Here is a 21,314-nt window from a genome sequence, read left to right on the forward strand (position 1 = left end):
TCCATGGACTTTTCCAGGCAAGAATACTGGAGGGGTTGCCATTTCCTTCTCCAGGGGATCTTCCAGACCCAGGGATTGAACCCGGGTCTCCTGCATTGCCGGCAGACTCTACCATCTGAACCACCAGGGAAGCCCCTGCCTTTGTCTGGGTGGCAGCTATTCCCAGGGATGCTAATGTCCTATTGTTTTCAGTCCACATCCAGCAAGGATCATGAGAACATCCTCAGGTGGGGCTACAGGCATTTGCAGACTGCCAACAATGGCACAAACCAGAATGTTGAATGCCAAGAGCCTACAAGGAGGGCACCTACAGTGTGCTCAGGGGAGGCGATTAAGAACATGGATTTCAATCACAGAGACCTAGTAGAGTCCTGCTTCTGCCACTTATCTGTGAAGCTGAGTAAATTAGCTAATCTCAGCCTCAATTTCTTTTTCTGACTATGCAAAGCTAAGACTGTACAATCATTAACTGGATGGGTTTCAGTTTCATGAGGATGCCCAATATGTGGACAACTATTAGCAAACTGCAGTAAAAAACTGTTCTTTTTATAACCTTGAAATGGGATAAATCTAACAGAAGCAGCTTCTAAAACTATGACTTTGTATTTTTTTTAAATTAGATGCTATTAGCTAGATTCCACTCTGCTTTTCTGAACTACAAGCTTTCACTCACAATAACCCCCAGAGGTCTCTATTTCTAATAACTTCATCTCTTCCTGTCCTGCTCCTTACTCTGCTCTGCTCCCTTCATCCACTATGTAATCATTAAGTCAAGTGATATTTAGTGTCAACTATGAACCTATTGTGTAAGTGCTAGATCTATAATGATAAAAATGAAACAAACTTAGCTCCTAACTTTAAAAAGCCTATGATCTTGTGGTGAGGTAAATATTAAATAAACATTAGAGAATACATAGTAAAATATTATGATCAGTGTCATGTAAGACTATTAGGGATTAAATGAGATGAATGTAAGGAACTGGATTTAGATTGAGAGGGAATAACTTCTCTTAATTCGTTACTTTTATGCTGAAAATAAAGGATAGGAGTAGGAGTTCGATAGGCACTGGGGAGAGGAAGGGCATTCTAGACAAGGAACAATAACATGAAAAAGTCCAGAGGTAGAAAAAAAGAACTGAAAAAAGTCTAAGTGTGGCTAGAGTGTCATGAACCAGAAGAGTAGGGAGAGGAAGCTGAGAGATATGTGGGAGCTGTAACAAGGATCTGTAACGGGAAACAGTGAGTATGAGAAAATGGTGCTATCACACCTGAGTTCCTTCAAAGAATATTTTGGCTACTGAGTGGAGAATGGATGGCAGAGGGCAAACAGCAAAAAACGAACCAGTCAGGAGCTCTTGCTGCATTCCTCCTCCAGAGGATCTCCCCAACCTAGGGATTGAATCTGCATCTCTTAATGTCTCCTGCATGGCTGGCAGGTTCTTTACCACTAGCGCCACCGGGGAAGCCACAATGGAATTATCTTATTTAATATGCACTGTATTACTAAGCAAGGTCATACTAAGTCTTTACAAAAATGCCTCCTAGGTTGTTCTTTTGACTCTTCTGTCTCTAGCCGGTCATTTCTCTAGATCATCTAAGAAAAGATTTTAAGTCCATTTGGCCACGCCACCTGTGTGTTCAAGGACTCAGTGGTTCCTTCCTTTTTCAGCTTTTACTTCCTATAAGCAACAAGCAACAAGTCCTAGAGAAGACCCTAAGCATTAAAAACATTATTGTCCCTGAATCTTCCCATCATTAAGGTCACCTCACAGCCCCAAGATAGCCCCAAGATCCCAAAGAGGGGGATCTTCCAAAATATCTGACCAGTACTCCTCAAAGCTGTTAAGTCATAATAAACAAGCCATTACTGGATGGTCTTTTTCTTGTTGAGTTTTAAGACAGTATTATATTAAATTACATAATTATGTAATAATTGTAACATAGATACTATATGTAGAACCATGAACATTTTTAATTTTGATGAATTCGATTTTCCTTCAGTTGCTAGAGTATTTTTTGAGCCACATTTAAGAAATCATCATCAAATTTGAGGTCATGTTTTCATCTTAAGAATTTTACAGTTTTAGCTCTTAATTTAGGTCTTCTATCCATTTTGTGTTGTTTTATATATGGTGTGGGGTAGATGTCCAACCTCATCCCTTGGCATGTGAATATTGCTTTCCCAGCACCATCTGTTGAAGACACTATTCTCTTCCCATTGAATGGCCTGGTGCACCATTGTTAGAATCAACTGACCACAGATATACGCTTCTTTCTGAACTCTCAACTCTACTCCGTTGATCTGTACGTCGATCCTTTACGCCAATACCACACTGTCTTATTAATGTAACTTCCTGTAAAGTTTAGAATAAAAAAGTACGAGTCTTCCAACTTCCTCTTCTTTTTTCAAGATTGTTTTGGCTGTTCAGGGTCCCCTGCAGTTTCATTATGAATTTTGGATTGACTTTCCCATTTCTGCAAAAAGGCCATTGGGATTTTGAAAGGTATTGCACGGAATCTGCAGACTGTTTTGGGAAATACCATCATTTTAACATTAAGTCTTCCAATACAGGAGTACAGGATCTCTTTCCATTTACTTAGGTCTTATTTAATTTCTTTCAGCAACATTTTGTAGTTACCAGTGTACAAGTTTGCACCTCCTTGGTTAAATTTATTCCTAGGTGTCTTACTGACTTAGATGCTATTGTAAATGGAATTTATTTCTTAGTTTCCTTTTTTGCATCATTTGTTGCTAGTATACAGAAATACAACAGATTTCTATATTGATCTTCTATCCTGCAACTTTGCCAAATTTATTAGCTCTAACCAATATTTTGTGGATACTTTAGGGTTTTACATATGTAAGATAACCTGTGAATACAGTTTTACTTCTTCCTTTTAAATTTGGATGCCTTCTGTTTCTTTTTCCTGTCCAAATTACTGATTATACTTTTATATATAAGTGTATATATATATTTATATATAATAGCCTGATTATATATAAATCTATAAAATACATATAAATTTACATATAATATATAAAATATAAGTATATAATATAAAATATAATACATAAACATAATATTATAACAGTTATATTTATAACATATATTATAAAATATAAAATATATATTTTATATGTCATAAAACAAAATGTATTATATAATATAAAAATTATATATAAATATAAATATATATAATATATATAAATTTATATATATAATAGCCTGATTATACTTTTAAGCAAAAAAAAAAGAGAGAGAAAGACATTCTAGGTTTGCAATTTCAGCATGATTTTGAAAGCCTACATAGCAATGTAGATACATTATTGGCCAAGTGTATACACAGTATGTCATGCAAAGGACAGGAGCAGATTAGTCTTTGTAACTAAAGAATATATACATTCCAGTGTCAACAGCATTTTAAATTATGCACAGTAATAAAACAGATTTTTGCACTTGCTTCACACTGAATTATTTTTAGGATATTATAAAATAATTAAGAAATAGAACTGAGAAGCAATTTTTACCTTTACAATTTATTACAGAAGCTATACATACAAAATAAAATCCTAGTTACAAAAGATGAATCTAGAATAAGTTACAATAAATTTCACTAAAAATGAAGACGTGTGTGTGTGTGTGTGAGAATCCAGGAATATACATACACTTAAATATTTTCAGTGACTAGTATTCCATTATGCATTACAATAGATAGTATCTACTAATTAAGGTATCTGAAATACTGAGTTTTAGAAGGCTTTAAATAAAATATCCAGATAAAACAACAACAAAAAGCAGTTTAGCTCAGAAACTGTATTAGAATCCAGAATCTCTCACGAGATCATTATCCCCTATTACCCTCAAAAGAAGTTTTGCAAAGTAATACTAGAATGTCTCAAAGAAAAAGAAAATGGGGGAGGGGGAGAAATGCATGATGGTGAATGCTTTTATTGCTTTAAGAAATGCATTTTTGGTATCATTAATACAAAATTCATAATATTTACACTTATATAATTGTATACAAAAGGCATCTATAGAATACAACCTAAGAAGGGTATAAATAGCTTTCATATATAAAAATTTTGCATTGTTAAAAAGATATTTAACAAAGTAGTCGTTAATACATTTGTTGTATGTATAACCCATAAAAGTAAAACAAAAAATTTAAAATTTTTTATTAATCCAAATTAAATGATAAAAAATGTTTATCTAAAAAGCATTAATTTTGATAGTCAAGTACAGAACTGTGGTTTACCTAGAAGTTATTCAGGGGACCTCCTGCAAATCATGACTCAAGCATGAGCTTTTAAGTGAATCTGCAGAGGATGCTAAAGGCAGAAACGATGGCAAAGACACAATGGTTAACTAGTTTCTATCTAGTCTGACACAATAAACTATTTTTAGGAAGGATAAAATTAAAAGTGCTTAAAATAAAAACTATCAGTGTCACTAATTACTCCTAAATTTCCATAAACATTAATTATCAAAATAAACTTTATTAGGAGTTGGCCACACTTTACTGATAATAATAGCAATAGTATTACTACAATGACTTGTTCAATCAAAAATTTATCAGTTATCTCTGTAATTTATCTTACACATGTATATAAATACTAGAAAAGTTTAAATATTTTTAATTACTATTTTACTCCTTTCCTTAGAGATTCAGGATTTCATCTTGAAAAAATAAAAAATACTTGGTACCATGACATCATGATCTGGAACAACTGAAGTTTTCTACTTCTTGCTCCATTTTCTAGATAAAGGATAGGAGGGAAAAACAGTAAGTTTCAATGCAGAAAACACTAAAGAACATCACTCCACTGCTGGTTTTCTTTCAAAGCGAACAACCTTAAGGACATCATTACCCATGTATATAACTGAGAGAGAAACAAATTTTGCTCAGTATTTATGGCTATCACATAGACTGTTAACACTGATGGGACTTCATTATTTAAATCCCTTTTGAATTAAAGTCTGAGATGCTTCCATCTTACATTAAATTATATAGTTATTAACCAAGGCACTGGTGTACTTACAGATATTAACAGTTTATAGTACTACTGTTACATATATTTATGCTATATAGACACCACAGTATACTTTACTAGATATACTAAATACTATATATATTACATACTAGTAGGTATATAGTAGGTACGAGTTATGAGTTACGTGTGTGTGTATATATATATATGAAATACTATATAGGTATCAGTCAATATCTATTTTTTAAACATCAGTACTCGAATATCTACTATAAGGGCTTCCCTAGTAGCTCAGACGGTAAAGAATCCACCTAGCAGAGCGGGAGACCTGGGTTCGATCCCTGGGCTGGGAAGATCCCCTGGAGGAGAGCATGGCAACCCACTCCAGTATTCTTGCCTGGAGAATCTCATGGATGAGGAGCCTGGCAGGCTACAGTCCATGGGGTCACCAAGAGTCGGACACCACTGAGTGACTAAGCACACACATCCACTATAAAGCATATTAAATAAAGACAAATAGGCCTAACTTCAGTCTATCTTAAAAATGAGCTATATATCTTCATTCATACACACACAAAACAGATTTTTCATAGTTTATAGATACTACGGTGTTCCACTCCTTATTAAAGAAACACAAGCTAATTTAGGTGCTAGATTTTAAAAAGTACAAAACATGGTTGTACCTAGAAATAATTCATAATCCCACACATTAAAAAATGGCATTTAGAAATTTTTATAATCAGTTAATTTCTCATATAGATGAGTTTACCTGAATAAGTGCTGTTTTGTCATAATCCCTGCGATGCTGATAAATACACTGGCTGATTACAGCATATAAATTTTCCAACTGAAAAATATTGTATTCTTGACTTTTTTTAACAACAATCTTCAAAAGATTCTAAAAGAAAATATAAGTGTTTACATATATGAGAGAAATTCCCAGAGACATTTTAATTTTGAAGATTTAGGGACATTTTTTAGCATATAAGCTACAGAGAAGGCAGATCAAGTCATCTGATAAGACACTGCGGTCTCTAACAGTGATTCTGATATGCAACTGCAAATTACCTTTATCAACATTCTATGACTCTGGCCTCTCATCCTAAAACTACAGCTGAGGAGGTTGCCAATTTCAATTACAGCCATCAATCTCTTCAGACAAGTTAAAAAATAATCTCAAACTAGACTAACAAGAAAAAAGGCACTTTTGTAGAATATTTTATGTCACTATGATTAATATATGCTAGAATTAATTGTTATGTGAAACAAAAATAGACAGGACATAAATGATGAACTACTGCACCACTTCAGGGCTCTTTTCTTCAAAAAAGGTTTTCCATCTGATCCGGGTTTTTTCTCATGACTGAAACGGACCTACTGAATTTCTGTGATTCCTCAAGTCTGGTCCTATCATGATATTCCACTGCCTTGTAGTCAACAAAAACATGCAATCATGGTTAAGTAAAAACCAACTAAAATGGTCATAGGTATGGTCATACAAACGATGTATGGGATAAGTGGTACAGACAAGTATTGATATGTTGAAAACAGTAACGCTAATACACTAGTCATCTTCAATCACTGCCTTAATGAAAGTTACCAAGTTTCATTGATAACGTCAAGCTATACCAAGTTTATCTTTCTATAAAATATATTTATTGCAAGCCAAATTGAAATAATGTACTATTACAATCCCGCTTTTGGTGAGTTGTTTCTAATTCAACAATGGAAGCACTGTGATTTTAATTTACATACTTTCAGTCGCTTATGGTCCACAATAAGTGAGGGTGTAGGCTGAGAAAGAATTGCCAAAGCCTTTTCAACACTGATGAGCTGCTGTTGCTCTACTTGGGAACGTCTAGCTCGAGTCATTCGCAGAACACACATTTCTAGAATGAAAAAATAACTATTTGTTTGTTTCACAGACATTTTATAATGCCTAAAATAAACATTAGGCTGATTAAGTAGCAGGGCATATTTACTTAAACACAAATCCCTGTTCTCATTTATTAACTCTACTGTAAGATTAAGATGCTACCATTTACACACTCAAAAATGAAGGACGGGGAATTGCCTGGCAGTGCAGTGGTAAGGTGGAGAAGGAAATTCAACTTACTCCAATATTCTTGCCTGAAGAAACCCATGGACAGAGGAGCCTAGCAGGCTATAGTCCATAGGGTCACAAAGACTGAGCATGCATGTATGTAAGCCAATGCTTAGGACTCTGAGCTTCCCCTGCAGGGGGCAGAGGTTCAGTCCCTAGTCACTGGGATTGAACTAAGATTCCTACATGCTGTGTAGCACGTTAAAAAAAAAAATGAAGGATATTTAAGAGCTGGAAGGGGCTTCAGGACGGACTACTACACATAAGCTAACCTGGCCTACCGCCACAATTCAAGTTTTATCAGAACACCACCGCACCCACTTCACAGTAAGTGTGTCAATATGGCTTTTCCAGCAGGATTGAGTAGCTGTGACTATCTGGCCCTTCATCCCTGATCTAGAACAATCTACTTAACTAAGAGGCCAAAAAACAAGGCCAAAGAAAGGTGAAGAGGTTTTTCTAAGGTCAACATACCTAACTGTTCTAAGAGCCAGGACAAGAACCCAAATCTCCTGACAAGTATAAATAGGTGCCTGGTCTCACTAAATAGTGTTCTTTTAGAAAAGATAATGATAAATGAAAAATAAATGCTGAACTTAAATAGAACATACAAAATTTTACAGTCAGAGGATTAACATTTTAAATATTCACACTCAAAGGATATATCCTAAACCATTCTAAGATTACTCAAACACACTAGAACTCATTTCAAGGAAGTCCTCGAAAAAGATTAACCTCCAGCATATAAGCCACTGAAGGAAACCAGTCTCATTAACTTAGTCAATACTTGTTTTTGACCAAAACAAATTTTTGACCTCGTTACCCTTCTTTTTGCTTTGTAAGACTAAATGTTTGGCTTTTCCAAAAACCAAACAAATCTAAGGCCAAAGGTTCAAGAAGATGTCAACAGAAGACAATTCTAAATGAAAATCTTTGGGAGCAGGACCATTAGAATAAATACAGTATAAATGATCTGGGATTTCACCTACAATAGGGATAGAGGAATGATGGGGGTGAGTAACAGTTGTTTCACATCACTCAGCAAGAAATCACAGGAAACTGCTTATCCTGCTTAAAATGAGAGGGTATCCTGCCAGGTTTTAAAAATTGTATAGCCAAGCACTTTGCTACATGCTTTAGATGGATTACTTTATTCAATCCTCAGAATATCTTATTACCCAGCACTATCTACCCCCAATCGCACAAATGAGAAAACTGAGGTTGATGGGCAAGAATCTTAACCAAGGTCACAAGCTACTACGCAGTGGACTAGAGGCTCAAATCCAGGTCTGTTTGATGCTATCTTGTGCTTTTTAAAAAAATGTTTTAGTTATTTGGCTGCGCCAGGTCTTAGTTGTGGCATGTGGGATCTTTCAGTTGTGGCATATGGGATCAGTTTCCTGTCCTGGGATCAAACCGGGGTTGCCTGTGTTGGGAACACAGTTTCAGCCACTGGACCACCAGGGAAGTCCCACTATAGTGTGCTTTTAACCACAGTCATTTACTGTTATTTAATAAAATAATGATATCTTATTACTATTTAATACTAATAATTTAATCTTATTATTATTTAATAAAATAATGCCACCTTCCCTAATTAACTCTTGTACTCTGAAAGACAAGGAAAAAGAGTAAACTGAGATGCAAATTAACTGTTAAAGAACCTTGAATGAAACATCTTTTAAAATTAGTAAGTTGCCTCACTGAGACTTACCTTTTGCTTCATTTTCATCAGAAATGTCTATTATCCGAGAGCTAGAAGCATCTCCATTACAAGTAATCTTATCTTTCCTCAATTCTGTACATGCTGTAGTCTTTCCAGATTCTTCAGGTTCATTCTCAATACAAGTACGTGAATTCTTATTTCCCAATTCTATTTTGCTTTCAGAGGCATTTTGCTGCTTTTCATTTTCCTCCATTGAAGACTCCCCTGTGTTTCCAGTCTCATTGTGGTCTACACTTGTATCTTGATTTTCCTCTGTATCACTCTCAATTCTGTCACCTGTGACATTTTGGCTGTCATCTTTTGCCTGTGAGATCTTCCTTCGTTTTGTTATGGTGCCCAAGTACCACTTTGATTTTTTGCGGATTTTTCTCTTCAACTGAGCTTCAAAGAATTTAAGAAAGAGAGTAAGAGAACACTCAACAACTTTTTAAAGTCTAAGTTAAGTGGAGGAAAAAATACCTCCTGAGATATTAAGAGGAAAATCTGAGATATCACCACAGTATGGTATGGTTGGAATAGATTAACAAAAGTAGTACTGTGAGAAGGCAGAAAGTGGGCAATGACCTGTCAGTCTAAGGAATCTGGATTTTATCCTGAATAATTTTTTTAAAAAGTTCAGTAATTTTAAGGAGAGCAAAGGCATGAGTTTTTTTTCTTTAATTAATTTATTTTTTAATTGAAGGATAATTGCTTTACAGAATTTTGTTGTTTTCTGTCAAACATGAAATCAGCCATAGGTATACATATATCCCCATCCTCTTGAACCTCCCTTCCATCTCAGGAAACTCAAGCAACGGTATGAATTTTTTAATGCACATATTGAAAAAGTAATTTCGGCAGTAATATGAGGAATGAACCGAAGAAAGGGCAAGACTAAAAACAGCCTACACGTATCGAGTGCTTACCATGAAGTAGGAACTCTTCCCAGGCCTTCATATGTGCTGACTCATTGAAATTCTACTTTAACCTGATCAGGTGTGCTACCAGTCCTCAACATCATTTTACAGATGAAGAAACTATGGTACACAGATATTAAAAATTCTGCCTAGACACAGTATAACCACTCCGCAATCTCATGTTTGGGAACGTCATCCATAGTGTTGTATTTACTTGAAGTTTAATAATTCTCACTTCTGTATAATAATCCATATTTTTCCATTCTACTGTTGATCGGCATTAGTTGGGCTAGTATGAATAGTCTCTATAAACATTCTGTTTAAAAGCACTGAGGAATTATGGCACCCAAATCTGGGAAAACAGATGAATAGCTGGGAGGCTAAGAAGCTGAGGACAGTCTGATATTCACAGAGTTATAAAAGCAAAAACTGGAAGTAGGAGCCTGCCAAGGAAGAGGCCTTAGGAAACCCACAGAATCTGGGTGGGTACTCTGTGGAGTTATACCCTAAGAATAAAGAGGGAACAGGAAATAGACTAGGATTATAGGAAGCAAAAATCAGTTTCACATCAAGTCAACCCACAATTAGACTGTAAACTGAAAGGTGAACTGGGATGGCAAATGGTACCTCACTGCAAGCATGGATTTATTTAAAGAATGCAAAGTTGCCTTAATATAAATGAAATCAATGTAATGCGTGGCATCAATATGGACAAAGGAAACTGAGGGAGAAAAGTAAACAGCATCAGAAAAGAATAAAGGCTAGAGTTTCCTAAGTAAAAATCACCCAAGGGCACTTACCAGGAGTGCTGCAAGCCATAGGAGCACTGGGCGTCTTTGGCTTTTCACTCTGCTCTGGATCTGATTTTTTATCACCAGCAGGAGTGGAATTTTGCTTTGGCATTACATGGTAGTAAGATGGGGCATATCTGGAAGAGCTACAACCTTATAAATAGATATGCAGAATATCAAATAAAATTTTTGATATAAAAATTACATGGAGAATTATGAGTACTCAATATATTTAAAGCATCTTTTTCTGATGTCAAATCATTTTTCTACCTCTTTTCTTTCTAGATTTCTGAATTTCTTCACAAAGCTGCTCAAAGTCTTCATCAAGTTCTTCTTTAATTATTGCATAAGCAGTATCTCTTAAAGCACAGGCTCTATGCCTAATAAGACGATCTATAGAATAAAGAAAGAATTTTAAACCAGTTTCCTTTTAATAATTTAACAAAAATTAATTTTACATGTTGGGCTAAGATTACAGCCATTACAATTTGTTTTTTACTTCCACCATGAATAGTAAAAGTTACTGGAACTGTGTTATTTCTGGTTTTGATGCTCATCCAATGTTCTGGACATTTGATTCCACACAGCAGACTAAACCCAATTTCATTGTCCTGTCCTACTAAATCCCTTTGAGACACCAGGGAAAATGTAAGACTCAGTCAACAGCAAAACTAAACAACAATACGATGACACAAAAACAGCAAGGAAGGCTATCAGTGTCATGAGTGAACCGGGGATGTAAAACAATTTTGGAAGAGATATAGAGGATGTTATGACACTGACTTTAGAAACTAAACAAAGACAATGAAACAGCAACACTACACAGGAAGCACTGGAAAAACTCCTAAAGTGAGTCTAAGTGCCATGAACGGGAATACGTCTCAAGGTAAAGGCGGATCAGAAGTGAAGGTAAATTTGCTTGAACAGCTGATCAGTACCCCCTCGCAGGGCAGGAGGCTGCTGCAGCATTCACACAACATTCAGTTCACAGTAGACAGGAAGGGCTGTTACAGCAGAAGGGACGCTGCCAGGGGCTTCTAACATGACCTGAAGAAAGGCCGGGCCAAGTTCATTCAGGGCAGCAGCCTTGGCGCCAGGTGGGAACTTGTCAGGATGCACATTCTCCAGTCCTGAATCTAAAGAGTCAAAACCTGCAGAGGTGAGGCCCGGCCAGCTGCACCTTAGCATGTCCTGAAGGAGATGTTGGTGCTACCTCAAGTGTGAACACCACTGCCCAGAAGTAATTTTACATTTGTCAGAGTGGTCAGAACGGGAAACAGCAGCAGTATGACTGCAAGGAAACAGAATAAGCCCACTTCCTCCAGGAGAAGCTTCCTTCTTTCTACAATTAAGGGGTTTTCCCACCTTGGCAGCCTGTTGCCCACTGCTTCCTCCAGAACTCTGAACTGTGGGACAGAGCCTAGGGAAGGTAGGATAGAAGACTGGTGAGGGAAGAACAGTGGGCTTTTAAATCGTTGGGTAAAGTCTCAGTGATAAAAATCAATCTAATTTTTAAGCACGACAAATTTAAAAACAGAATGCCAGTGTTACAGAGTCAACACAGAAAACAGAAATATTAAAATAAATTATCCACCAAGACAGTTGAGGATAGGGCATTAATAAAGAAGCTAAGAAAAAAACCTGAAAGAGTATTTTTTGGAAATCAGTAAGTTTATAACAAATATATAGATATTTGAATATATCATTATACATATAAACAAATCTATCACCTAAAAATCTCTTACTTTATACATTTTATTTAATAGCCTGCGTAGGTGAGGTACATTGTGGATGCATTCTATGCATAGAAAAGGTCTGGAAAGATAGCCTTAAACTTAACAGCATCCACCTTTGGAGATAGGGCTTCCCTTGTAGCTCAGTCGGTAAAGAATCTGCCTGCAGTGCAGGAGACCTCGGTTTGATTCCTGGGTTGGGAAGATCTCCTGGAGAAGGAAATGGCAACCCACTCCAGTATCTGCCTGGTAAACCTCATGGACACAGGAGCCTAGTGGGCTGCAGTCCATGGGGTTGCAAAGAGTCGGGCATGACTGAGCAACTAACATTTACTTACACTTACCTTAGGAGAAAGGAAATGGGGGACTTAGTCTGTTAGCAAGTATAACATTACTTTGTTGTAATAAAAACTGTAACGGTCTTAACTAAAAAAATCCTTTCAAACTTATTACAAAGAGTTTTTATTTTCCTATTTTTGAGAAAGAACATTGACAAACCAAAAAAAACAAGCTAAATTGTTAGGCAATTTTGTGTTTCATTAGAGGTTGTATCATATAATTGTTTGGGAGTGAAAGAAACTTGCACCCAAATTCTACCCTTGCCATTTCCTGGGAGTATGACCTTGTTGAGGACTGAACGGCACTGTGAATGTAAAATGCTTCTAATACAGCACCGAGTATGAAATCACCCTTCACTAAGTGTTAGCAGCCCTCATTCCACTCCTTGAGGTTAAAAAAACCAAACCAAACCAAACCCACTAGATGCTCACCTCCAGGATCTCTATCTGGATTGTATTCTAAAGCATTACTACAGATCAGATCAATATCACTCAAATAGTCTTTCACAGTTAGATACTTGTGGAGATCAATTTTACTGATTACAGATGAAAGGTCCATTGGTTGCTTTATTACGGTGACATAATCGGGAACCTAAAATTCAAACAAATGACCAAATCACAAACACTGAACACTGAAAAATTTGAGTCAAGTTTTTCTGCCAGGCAAAACAGGAGAAAATATATACGTAAGAGATAATGAAAATATATTAATGTGAAACTCTGTATTTAAGGTGGCTTTTGTTTTGTATTCATTCTCATTCTTGGGCACCTATATCTCCAGTAACACCTTAAGCCTCTTTGCTCATCCAAATGCCACCCACCCTTCAATGCCAACTTAGGACCGCCTTCTTTACTGTGAAGGTCACAGGAATGTCACGTAGCATTAAGACATTCTCAAGTTACTTCTAGAACATTTGAGTTGGGCAAAGTTAATTGTCTATGCTCTGCAGGAAAGGAAAACGCCTTACATAACTCTTGAAGCCTCTATGTGCTGAGAACACTACTTGATGCTTCCAAATAAGAAAGCAAGTTCAGAGTGTACAGAGGGATGCACATAAAACTATTCAAATATTCTCTAAGTCTGAAGCATTCTGATCCAAAGACTAAATTAATACCTCATCAGGGTCAACAGGTTTAGTAAATATTCTGAATCGCTTGTCAATAGCAAGCCTATGTGTAACATTTCTTAAAAAAATCCTCAGTTCTCTAAATGTATCTTCCTCTTGCTCTTCTAGTCGTTTCAGTTCTTCTGCTGTCAGTGGTCTTGGCTCAGGTGGTGGTGCCACAGGGAGTACCTCCAGGGCCTGCAAAACTTTACGTGAATGGAAGTTAGTTACTGCTCTCCCACCAGATCAAGGGCGACAAAATTCAGTACACCAAGCAGACAAGCTTTCAGGAATTATCCTCCTTCTATCTGTCAGGAACCAGGGGATTTGGAATACTAAGTGCTACCATAATCTCACCCTCTACATCTCCTCCAGCAGTAACTGGCAGTTTGTAGCTGGGAATGTGAATTGCTGAGTCATTATCATTTTAAAATCATTTAAGAGGCTATTAAAATCTTGAAAATGCCTATTTCCAGGACAAGAATATCCTAATTACTAAAAATGTCATCCTCAAGAAGGCAGAGCAGAAGCACGTATACTCATCTCCTCCTGCAAGAGCACCAAAATCACAACTAGCTGTTGAACAACCACTGACAGGAGGATTCTGGAACCACCAAAAAAAGATACCACATGTTCAAACACAAAGAAGTTGAAACAAGATGGTAGGAGGGGGCACAAACACAAATAAAATCAAATTCCGTACCTTCCAGGTGGGCAACCCACAATCTGGAGAACAACAATACCAAAGAAGTTCTCCTACTGTTGTGAAGGTTCTGAGTCTCATGTCAGGCCTCCCAACTTGAGAATCCAGCAAAAGGATGGGGGATCCCAAGGGAATCTGACTTTGATGGCCAGCGGGATTTGATTACAAGACTTTCACAGGACTGGGAAAAACAGACTCCATTCTTGGAGGGCATGAACAAAATCTTGTGAATGCCAAGATCCAGGAGAAAGGAGCAGTAACTCCACAGGAGATTGAACCAGACCTACCTGCTAGTGTTAGGAGTGTCTCCTGTGGAGGTATGGGTGGGCCACGGCTTGGGGTCCCTGGCAGTAGCAGTCCTGGAAGGGGCCCCTTGGCCTAAGTCCTACTGGAGGTCGCCATTAACCCTACCAGAGAGCGCATAGACCCCAGGGCTAGGTCACCTCAGGTCAAACAACTAACAAGGAGGGAGCACAATACCACTCATCAGTGGATAACTGGATTAGTTTTACTGAGCACAGTCCTGCCCACCAGGGCAAGACTCAGTTTTCCCCACCACCACTCCCTCCCATCAGGAATCTTATACAAGCCTCTTAGCCTCCTCCACCAGAGGGCAGCCAGAAGAAGCAAGAAGAACCACAATCCCATAGTAGCTGGAACCAGAACCATACTACAGAAAGTTAACCAGGATGAAAAAGCAGAGAGTTTTGTGCCAGATGAAGGGACACAATAAGACCGCAGAAAAACATCCAAATAAAGTGGAAATTGGCAACCTTCCAGAAAAAGAATTCAGAATAAGTATAGTGATGATGATCCAGAATTTCGGAAAAAGAATGGGGAGAAAGATTGAGAAGATGCAAGAAAGACCTAGAAGAACTAAAGAAGAAACAGAAGAACAATTCCTACTGCTACAGAAGGAATCAACAGCAGAATAACTGAGACAAAAGAATGGCTAAGACCTGGAGGACCTAAGAATGGAGGACAGATGATGGAAATCACTGCCACAGAACAGAATAGAAAAAAGAACAACAAAAAAAATGAAGGCAGCCTTAGAGACCTCTGGGACAGCACTGAACACACCAACATTCACATTATACAGGTCCTAGGAGAAGAGAGAGAAAGGACCCAAGAAAATATCTGAAGAAATAACAGCTGAAAAATTCTCTAACATGGGAAAGGAAATAGTCAACTAAGTCCAGGAAGCAGAGAGTCCCAGGCAGGATAAACCCAAGGAGGAACACACCAAGACACATAGTAATCAAAATGATGAAAATTAAAGACAAAGATAAAATATTAAAAGCAACAAGGGAAAAACGACAAATAACATACAAGGGAACTCCTACAGCTTACCAGCTGATTTCTCAACAGAAATTCTACGAGCCAGAAGGGAATGGCGTGATATATTTAAAGTGATGAAAGGGAAGAACCTACAACCAAGGATACTCTACACAGCAAGACTCTCATTCAGATTTGATGGAGAAATCAATGCTTTCCAGACATGCAAAAGTTAAGAGAACTCAGCGCCACCAAACCAGCTTTGCAACAAAAACTAAAGGAACTTTTCTAGGCAGGAAACAAGAGAAGGAAAAGACCTACACAAAATAAACCCCAAACAACTAAGAAAATGGTAACAGGATCACACATATTGATGATTACCTTAACTGTAAATGGATTAAATGCACCAACCAAAAGACACAGAGTGGCTGGGCAGATCAGAACATGTGTATACATGCACTTTCACTTACCACTTATCACTCTACTTAATCCCTAAATTGTACAAAATTATTTTAAAGTGTTAGGTTAATCCTTTATGGCTTGCAACTGTAATTATCTTTTATTTTTTGTCTGGCTCTTGACTGTGAAAACTGATAAACATCTTTTACTATTATGGTTCTGTACTATTATACCCTTAATACTATTGTATCAAGATTGGTCAACAGAAAATAATAGAATTCTATATCACTAAATTGACCACTTTAATAGAAAAACCTGTAACTACTTTTTAATATCCAGATGCGTAACAGAATTACCTTAGAATTTTTTGAAAAATACAAATGCCCAGTTATTGCTATTCTTCTCTGAAGCTATAGATGTGCTTCTAATGAGCAGCCACGTTTAAAAACAACTGGACTATATGATGATTTTATTTATCTAATTTTACTTCTTCTATTTCATATTCAGTGTTCCCATTTCATTTAGTTATGTTCTCCAATTTCTCCATCTCTCTTTTTGTTGTTGTTATTCTTTCTCAGAGCTTCCCTGGTGGCTCAGAGGTTAAAGTGTCTGCTCGTAATGCGGAAGACCTGGGTTCGATCCCTGGGTCAGGAAGATCCCCTGGAGAAGGAACCCACTCCAGTATTCTTGCCTGGAAAAGCCTATAGACAGAGGAGCCTGGTGGGCTACAGTCCCTGGGGTCGCAAAGAGTTGGACACAACTGAGCAACTTCACTTCACTTCATTCTTTCTCAAGCCTTTATCAAGTGTAGTAGAAAAGCTTTTGTATACACACATATATAGTATATATTTTAGAGAATTTATGAATTTTTGCCTAGATAAAAAAGTTTACGACAATTTGACTCCACTTGTTTGACTTAGTATGAACAGAATGCCAGATTTCTAATTTATATTCACTCAAAACTTTGATACAGTCCCATGCAGTTTAGTATCTAGTATTACTGCTAAAAGCCTAGAAAATTAATTATCTTAGTGATTTAAAAAAAAAAAAATTGAATGAGGCTTGAAACATCTAATCCAATTCTGAGAATATAAAGAAATACTATGTTGTAAAAAAAACAAAAGCCAGGAAATTAACATGTGATACAGTATTACTAACTACAGATTTTGTTCAAATTTCACAAAATTTCATGCTAGTGTCCATTATTTGTTTTCATATCTTATTTTAAGACTCCACATTGTATTTAACTGCATTGAGTAGCTTCAGCTGCATGCAACAAATTCTGGTAAATTCTCTTTTTGTCTTTATTCTATTACAAATATTTTGTAATTTTCCTTGTTATGGCTTCTTAGATATACCCATCATTTAAAAGTAGACATTTAATTTCCAAATACATGTGATTTTGTTTAAAGTATCTTTAATACTAATTTCTCATTAAAATGCTTTCTTCTCTGCAATCACCCTCTGTGTTTTTTTCAGCCTAACTTTATTGAGGATTTTGATGGCTAAGTTGAAGATCTCTCTTGGTACATGTCACATCACACTTAAAAGTATTTTCAAATATCTTTTGATACTGATGTCTAACATAATTCCACAGTGTTAAGAAAACAGACTCTGTATGATTTCAATACCTTTAGACCATGACATTTTTGCACCTTGTTTTATGTCCCTGCATATGTTCCAATGTCTCATAGTTTACAGTCTATGGGAACCTGAACAGAATTTGTATCTTATCATTGTGTGAAAACTGTATAAATCTTCATTATGCTGACAGCACTTTTCAGGTCTACTATATCCTACTTCTCTGTATATTCATTCTATTAGCTTTTGAGAGTTTGATATTGAAACTCCAATTAAAAATCTTAATTTACCTACTCAAAAAAAAAAATTGTATATATAATGGAACTCTATGTAACTATTCATAACCTTGTTCTGTATTTTCCAAGTTTCCTGTAAATGTATCATACTTCCAAAATTTAAAAAAATTAAAATAAAAAAAATTTAATTTCCCTGTGTGCGTGGGAGGAAGTCATTTCGACTAGTCAATTTTTCAGCTAATGAAAAATTGTGGTATGTTTCAAATATGACAAAAGTTTGAGTTTGTTTAAACAGAAACGCACTAATAATTACTCAGGATAAAAAAAGGAATATGAGCGCTGCCCCCGTAAGTTGGCAATTTATTAAGGTAGTAAGAGATAATTATAACATCACCACAATGTCATATCAGTAGTATGAAAAAAGTACAGAACATCATAAAGGTAGTCAATTAATTCTGTCTGATGTTAAGGAAGGAAAACATAAATTATACTAGAAGGAAAAGTAGTTCCATAGACAGAGACAAGGTTGAGGACAGACGCATTACTGACAGAGAACAAGCATGAATTAAATTATGAAAAGACACAAATATGCACTGAATGGTTTAAAGACAGAGTGCTTTGTAAGGAAAAAGACGGAAGAAAGCAAAGTATCAAAGACGGGCTTGGAAAGACAGACTGGGGCTATGCTATGAATTCCAGCCCAAATTCCACAATGATTAGGGTTATACTTTGAAAGGCCTTGTATGCTCTAAGAACTTTAGTCTATTTTAATGGGAAATACAAGGAAATATAGGTAAGAGGTATCAACCTTAGAAGCTTCCCTGGTGGCTCAGGTAGTAAAAAATCTTCCTGCAAAGCAGAAGACCCGGGTTTGATTCCTGGGTCAGAAAGATCCCCTGCAGAAAGGAATGTCTATCCACTCCAGAATTCTTGTCTACAGAATTCCATGGACAAAGGAGCTTAGCGGGCTACAGTTCATGGGGTCACAGAGTTGGACACAACTGAGTGACTATTAGAAGATGGCAATGTCATTAACTGATATTTCATTTCCACTTTCTCAAAATGATTATATATTAACTTTGATACAGAAACTAACCTGCTTTCTTTTTGGATATAGGAGGCTTAGCAGCTTGCTTCAGAATTAAATCTTCAAAAAACTGTGTCCGTTCTTCTTTACTAGGTAACTGGACATTAAAAATTTCTCCATAGTCACGGATAAATAATTCTTGTACCTTAAAAAAAAAAAAACACAAACGTTATATATATATGTGTGTGTGTATATATATATGTTTGTATACACATACAATGTATCAATCATTCAATGCAACAGTAGATTATTGTAATCTAAGTTGTGTAATGAGTAATTTCTTAAATCTTTTACTTATACTGAACTTACGTATACATCACATATGCAGTGGATAAGGAACTAAACCCATGGGGTCTTCTTTAGAACTCAAGACTCCAAACCATAATTCATACAGTAACTGATACGGTGATATTTTACTTAAAGGGTTTTGTAGTCATGTATGGATGGGAGAGTTGGACTATAAAGAAAGCTGAGTGCTGAAGAATTGATGCTTTTGAATTGTGGTGTTGGAGAAGACTCTTCAGAGTCCCTTGGACAGCAAGGAGATCAAACCCGTCCATCCTAAAGGAAATCAGTCCTGAATATTCATTGGAAGGACTGATGTTGAAGCTGAAACTCCAATACTTTGGCCATCTGGTGTGAAGAACTGACCCGGAAAAAACCCTGAAGCTGGAAAAGGTTGAAGGTGGAAGGAGACGGGGACGACAGAGGATGATGAGATGGTTGGATGGCATCACCAACTCAATGGACATGAGTTGAGTAAACTCTGGGAGTTGGTGATGGACAGTGAGGCCTGGAATGCTGCAGTCCATGGTGTTGCAAAGAGTCCGAGAGTGACTCAACTGAACTGAGATCAATTAATTCACTTTCACAACCCAAAGTGAGATATGAGAATGAGTGGTTGTTCAGTAAGAATAAAGGCTGGAAAATAGTAAGAACTGGTAAAAATATGGAGAAATTAGATCTCCTGAGCCAGTAGGAATTAAAAGGGTGCAGCCACGGTGGAAAACAGTACGCTGGTCCTTCAAAAAAGTTAAACACAGAATTACCATGTAACCCAGTATACATATCCAAAAAAATGGAAGAAAAAAAATAAAAGACTCAAGAGGTACTTGCATAGCAATAACCATAGCAGGATTATTCAGGAGTTAGGCACGAGGTAAAGACAACTCAAATGTTCATCATCAGATGAGCAGATAAACAAAATGTGGTACAGACATATAACAGAATATTATTCAGCCTAAAAAGGAATGAAATTTGAACACAGCCTACAACACAGATGAACACTGAAAACACTATGCTAAGGGAAATAAGCCAGTCACAAAAGGAAAGATATTTTATGTATTATTTCTATGCTGTATCTCTGTTCTTTCACTGTTACAAGTTTTAACAGACATATCTTTAAGCTTTTTTTTTTTTTCTACCAAACTGTAAAGTTAATCAACATCTACATACCAGATCTGAAGGTGCTTTTACTTCCTGATTCTCCTTCACGATGTCCTTCTTGCCTGCCATTCTGAGTTCAGAAGCAAGGTCAACGTAGTCTCACATAACTTAAAAAAATGTTACTTGTTGGCAACTTCCTTTCTTGGATATCTGAGTGACCCAAGATCTTAAAGGTAACTTAAATACGTTTTTGTGTATTTAGTGTCTATCATATTGATTGCATCAGGCTTAAAGAGTATTCTGTTCGAGAAACCTGAGGCAGTATTTTTCCTCTTCCTCAAAAAAAAGTTAACAAGCACAATTTTGTGACAAGTTTTACTGTTTTCTTTGTGCACTGCTTCTTATATGCCACTTATGCAAAAAAAAAAAAAAATCCAACAGGAGAAATTGTCTTTTAATAATTCTTTCAGTCAGAGGTTTGTGGGTAATAGTTTCTTAGGCACCATATGGTCAAAAATATATTTTGCTCTTTCACTCAAATGCTAACTTTGTTGGGAAGAAAATTACAGATTCAAAATTACTTTCCTTTTAACTCTGAAAATATTGCTCAGTTGCCTCCATAGTAGCTGGTGTTACCAGTGAAAATGTAGAAGCAATTTGATTTTCAGTCCTTTCTAGTAATGTTTTATTCTCTGGGAAGATTTTTAGATTTTTCTCTGTATTTTTGATGTTCTAAAATTTTATCTAGCTATGGTTCTTTCTATATCCATCAGTTAGAACAGGGGACCTTTTAAATCTGAAGATTATGGTGTTCTTTAATTCTATGAAATGTTGTATTATTTGACTATTTTTTTCTTCTACATTTCTTTTCTCTGCCCATAAATCCCATTAGATGTTAGACTTGAATCTATCATCTCCTCTATTTCCTTTAATTTTTTCCTCACTTTTAAAATCTCTGTCCTA

The 21,314-nt window shown here is 36.3% G+C and overlaps 1 protein-coding gene across 1 annotated transcript in view; it reads right to left on the bottom strand.

The window, feature by feature from the left end:
* Positions 1–3,387: 3,387 nt before the first annotated feature.
* ATAD2 (ATPase family AAA domain containing 2) overlaps positions 3,388–21,314 on the bottom strand; it is a 64,040-nt gene continuing 46,113 nt past the window's right edge. Inside the window, exons 20-28 of the mRNA XM_043483447.1 lie at positions 18,975–19,110; positions 13,694–13,890; positions 13,011–13,170; positions 10,778–10,900; positions 10,517–10,660; positions 8,809–9,201; positions 6,746–6,879; positions 5,760–5,888; positions 3,388–4,758 (exon numbers count right to left, since the gene is read on the bottom strand). Coding sequence (XP_043339382.1) covers positions 4,714–4,758; positions 5,760–5,888; positions 6,746–6,879; positions 8,809–9,201; positions 10,517–10,660; positions 10,778–10,900; positions 13,011–13,170; positions 13,694–13,890; positions 18,975–19,110 — 1,461 coding nt within the window. The 3' untranslated portion in view covers positions 3,388–4,713. The remainder of the gene's footprint in view (positions 4,759–5,759; positions 5,889–6,745; positions 6,880–8,808; positions 9,202–10,516; positions 10,661–10,777; positions 10,901–13,010; positions 13,171–13,693; positions 13,891–18,974; positions 19,111–21,314) is intronic.

Source organism: Cervus canadensis, chromosome 12 (assembly GCF_019320065.1).
Source record: "Cervus canadensis isolate Bull #8, Minnesota chromosome 12, ASM1932006v1, whole genome shotgun sequence".
NCBI classification, from domain to species: domain Eukaryota; kingdom Metazoa; phylum Chordata; class Mammalia; order Artiodactyla; family Cervidae; genus Cervus; species Cervus canadensis.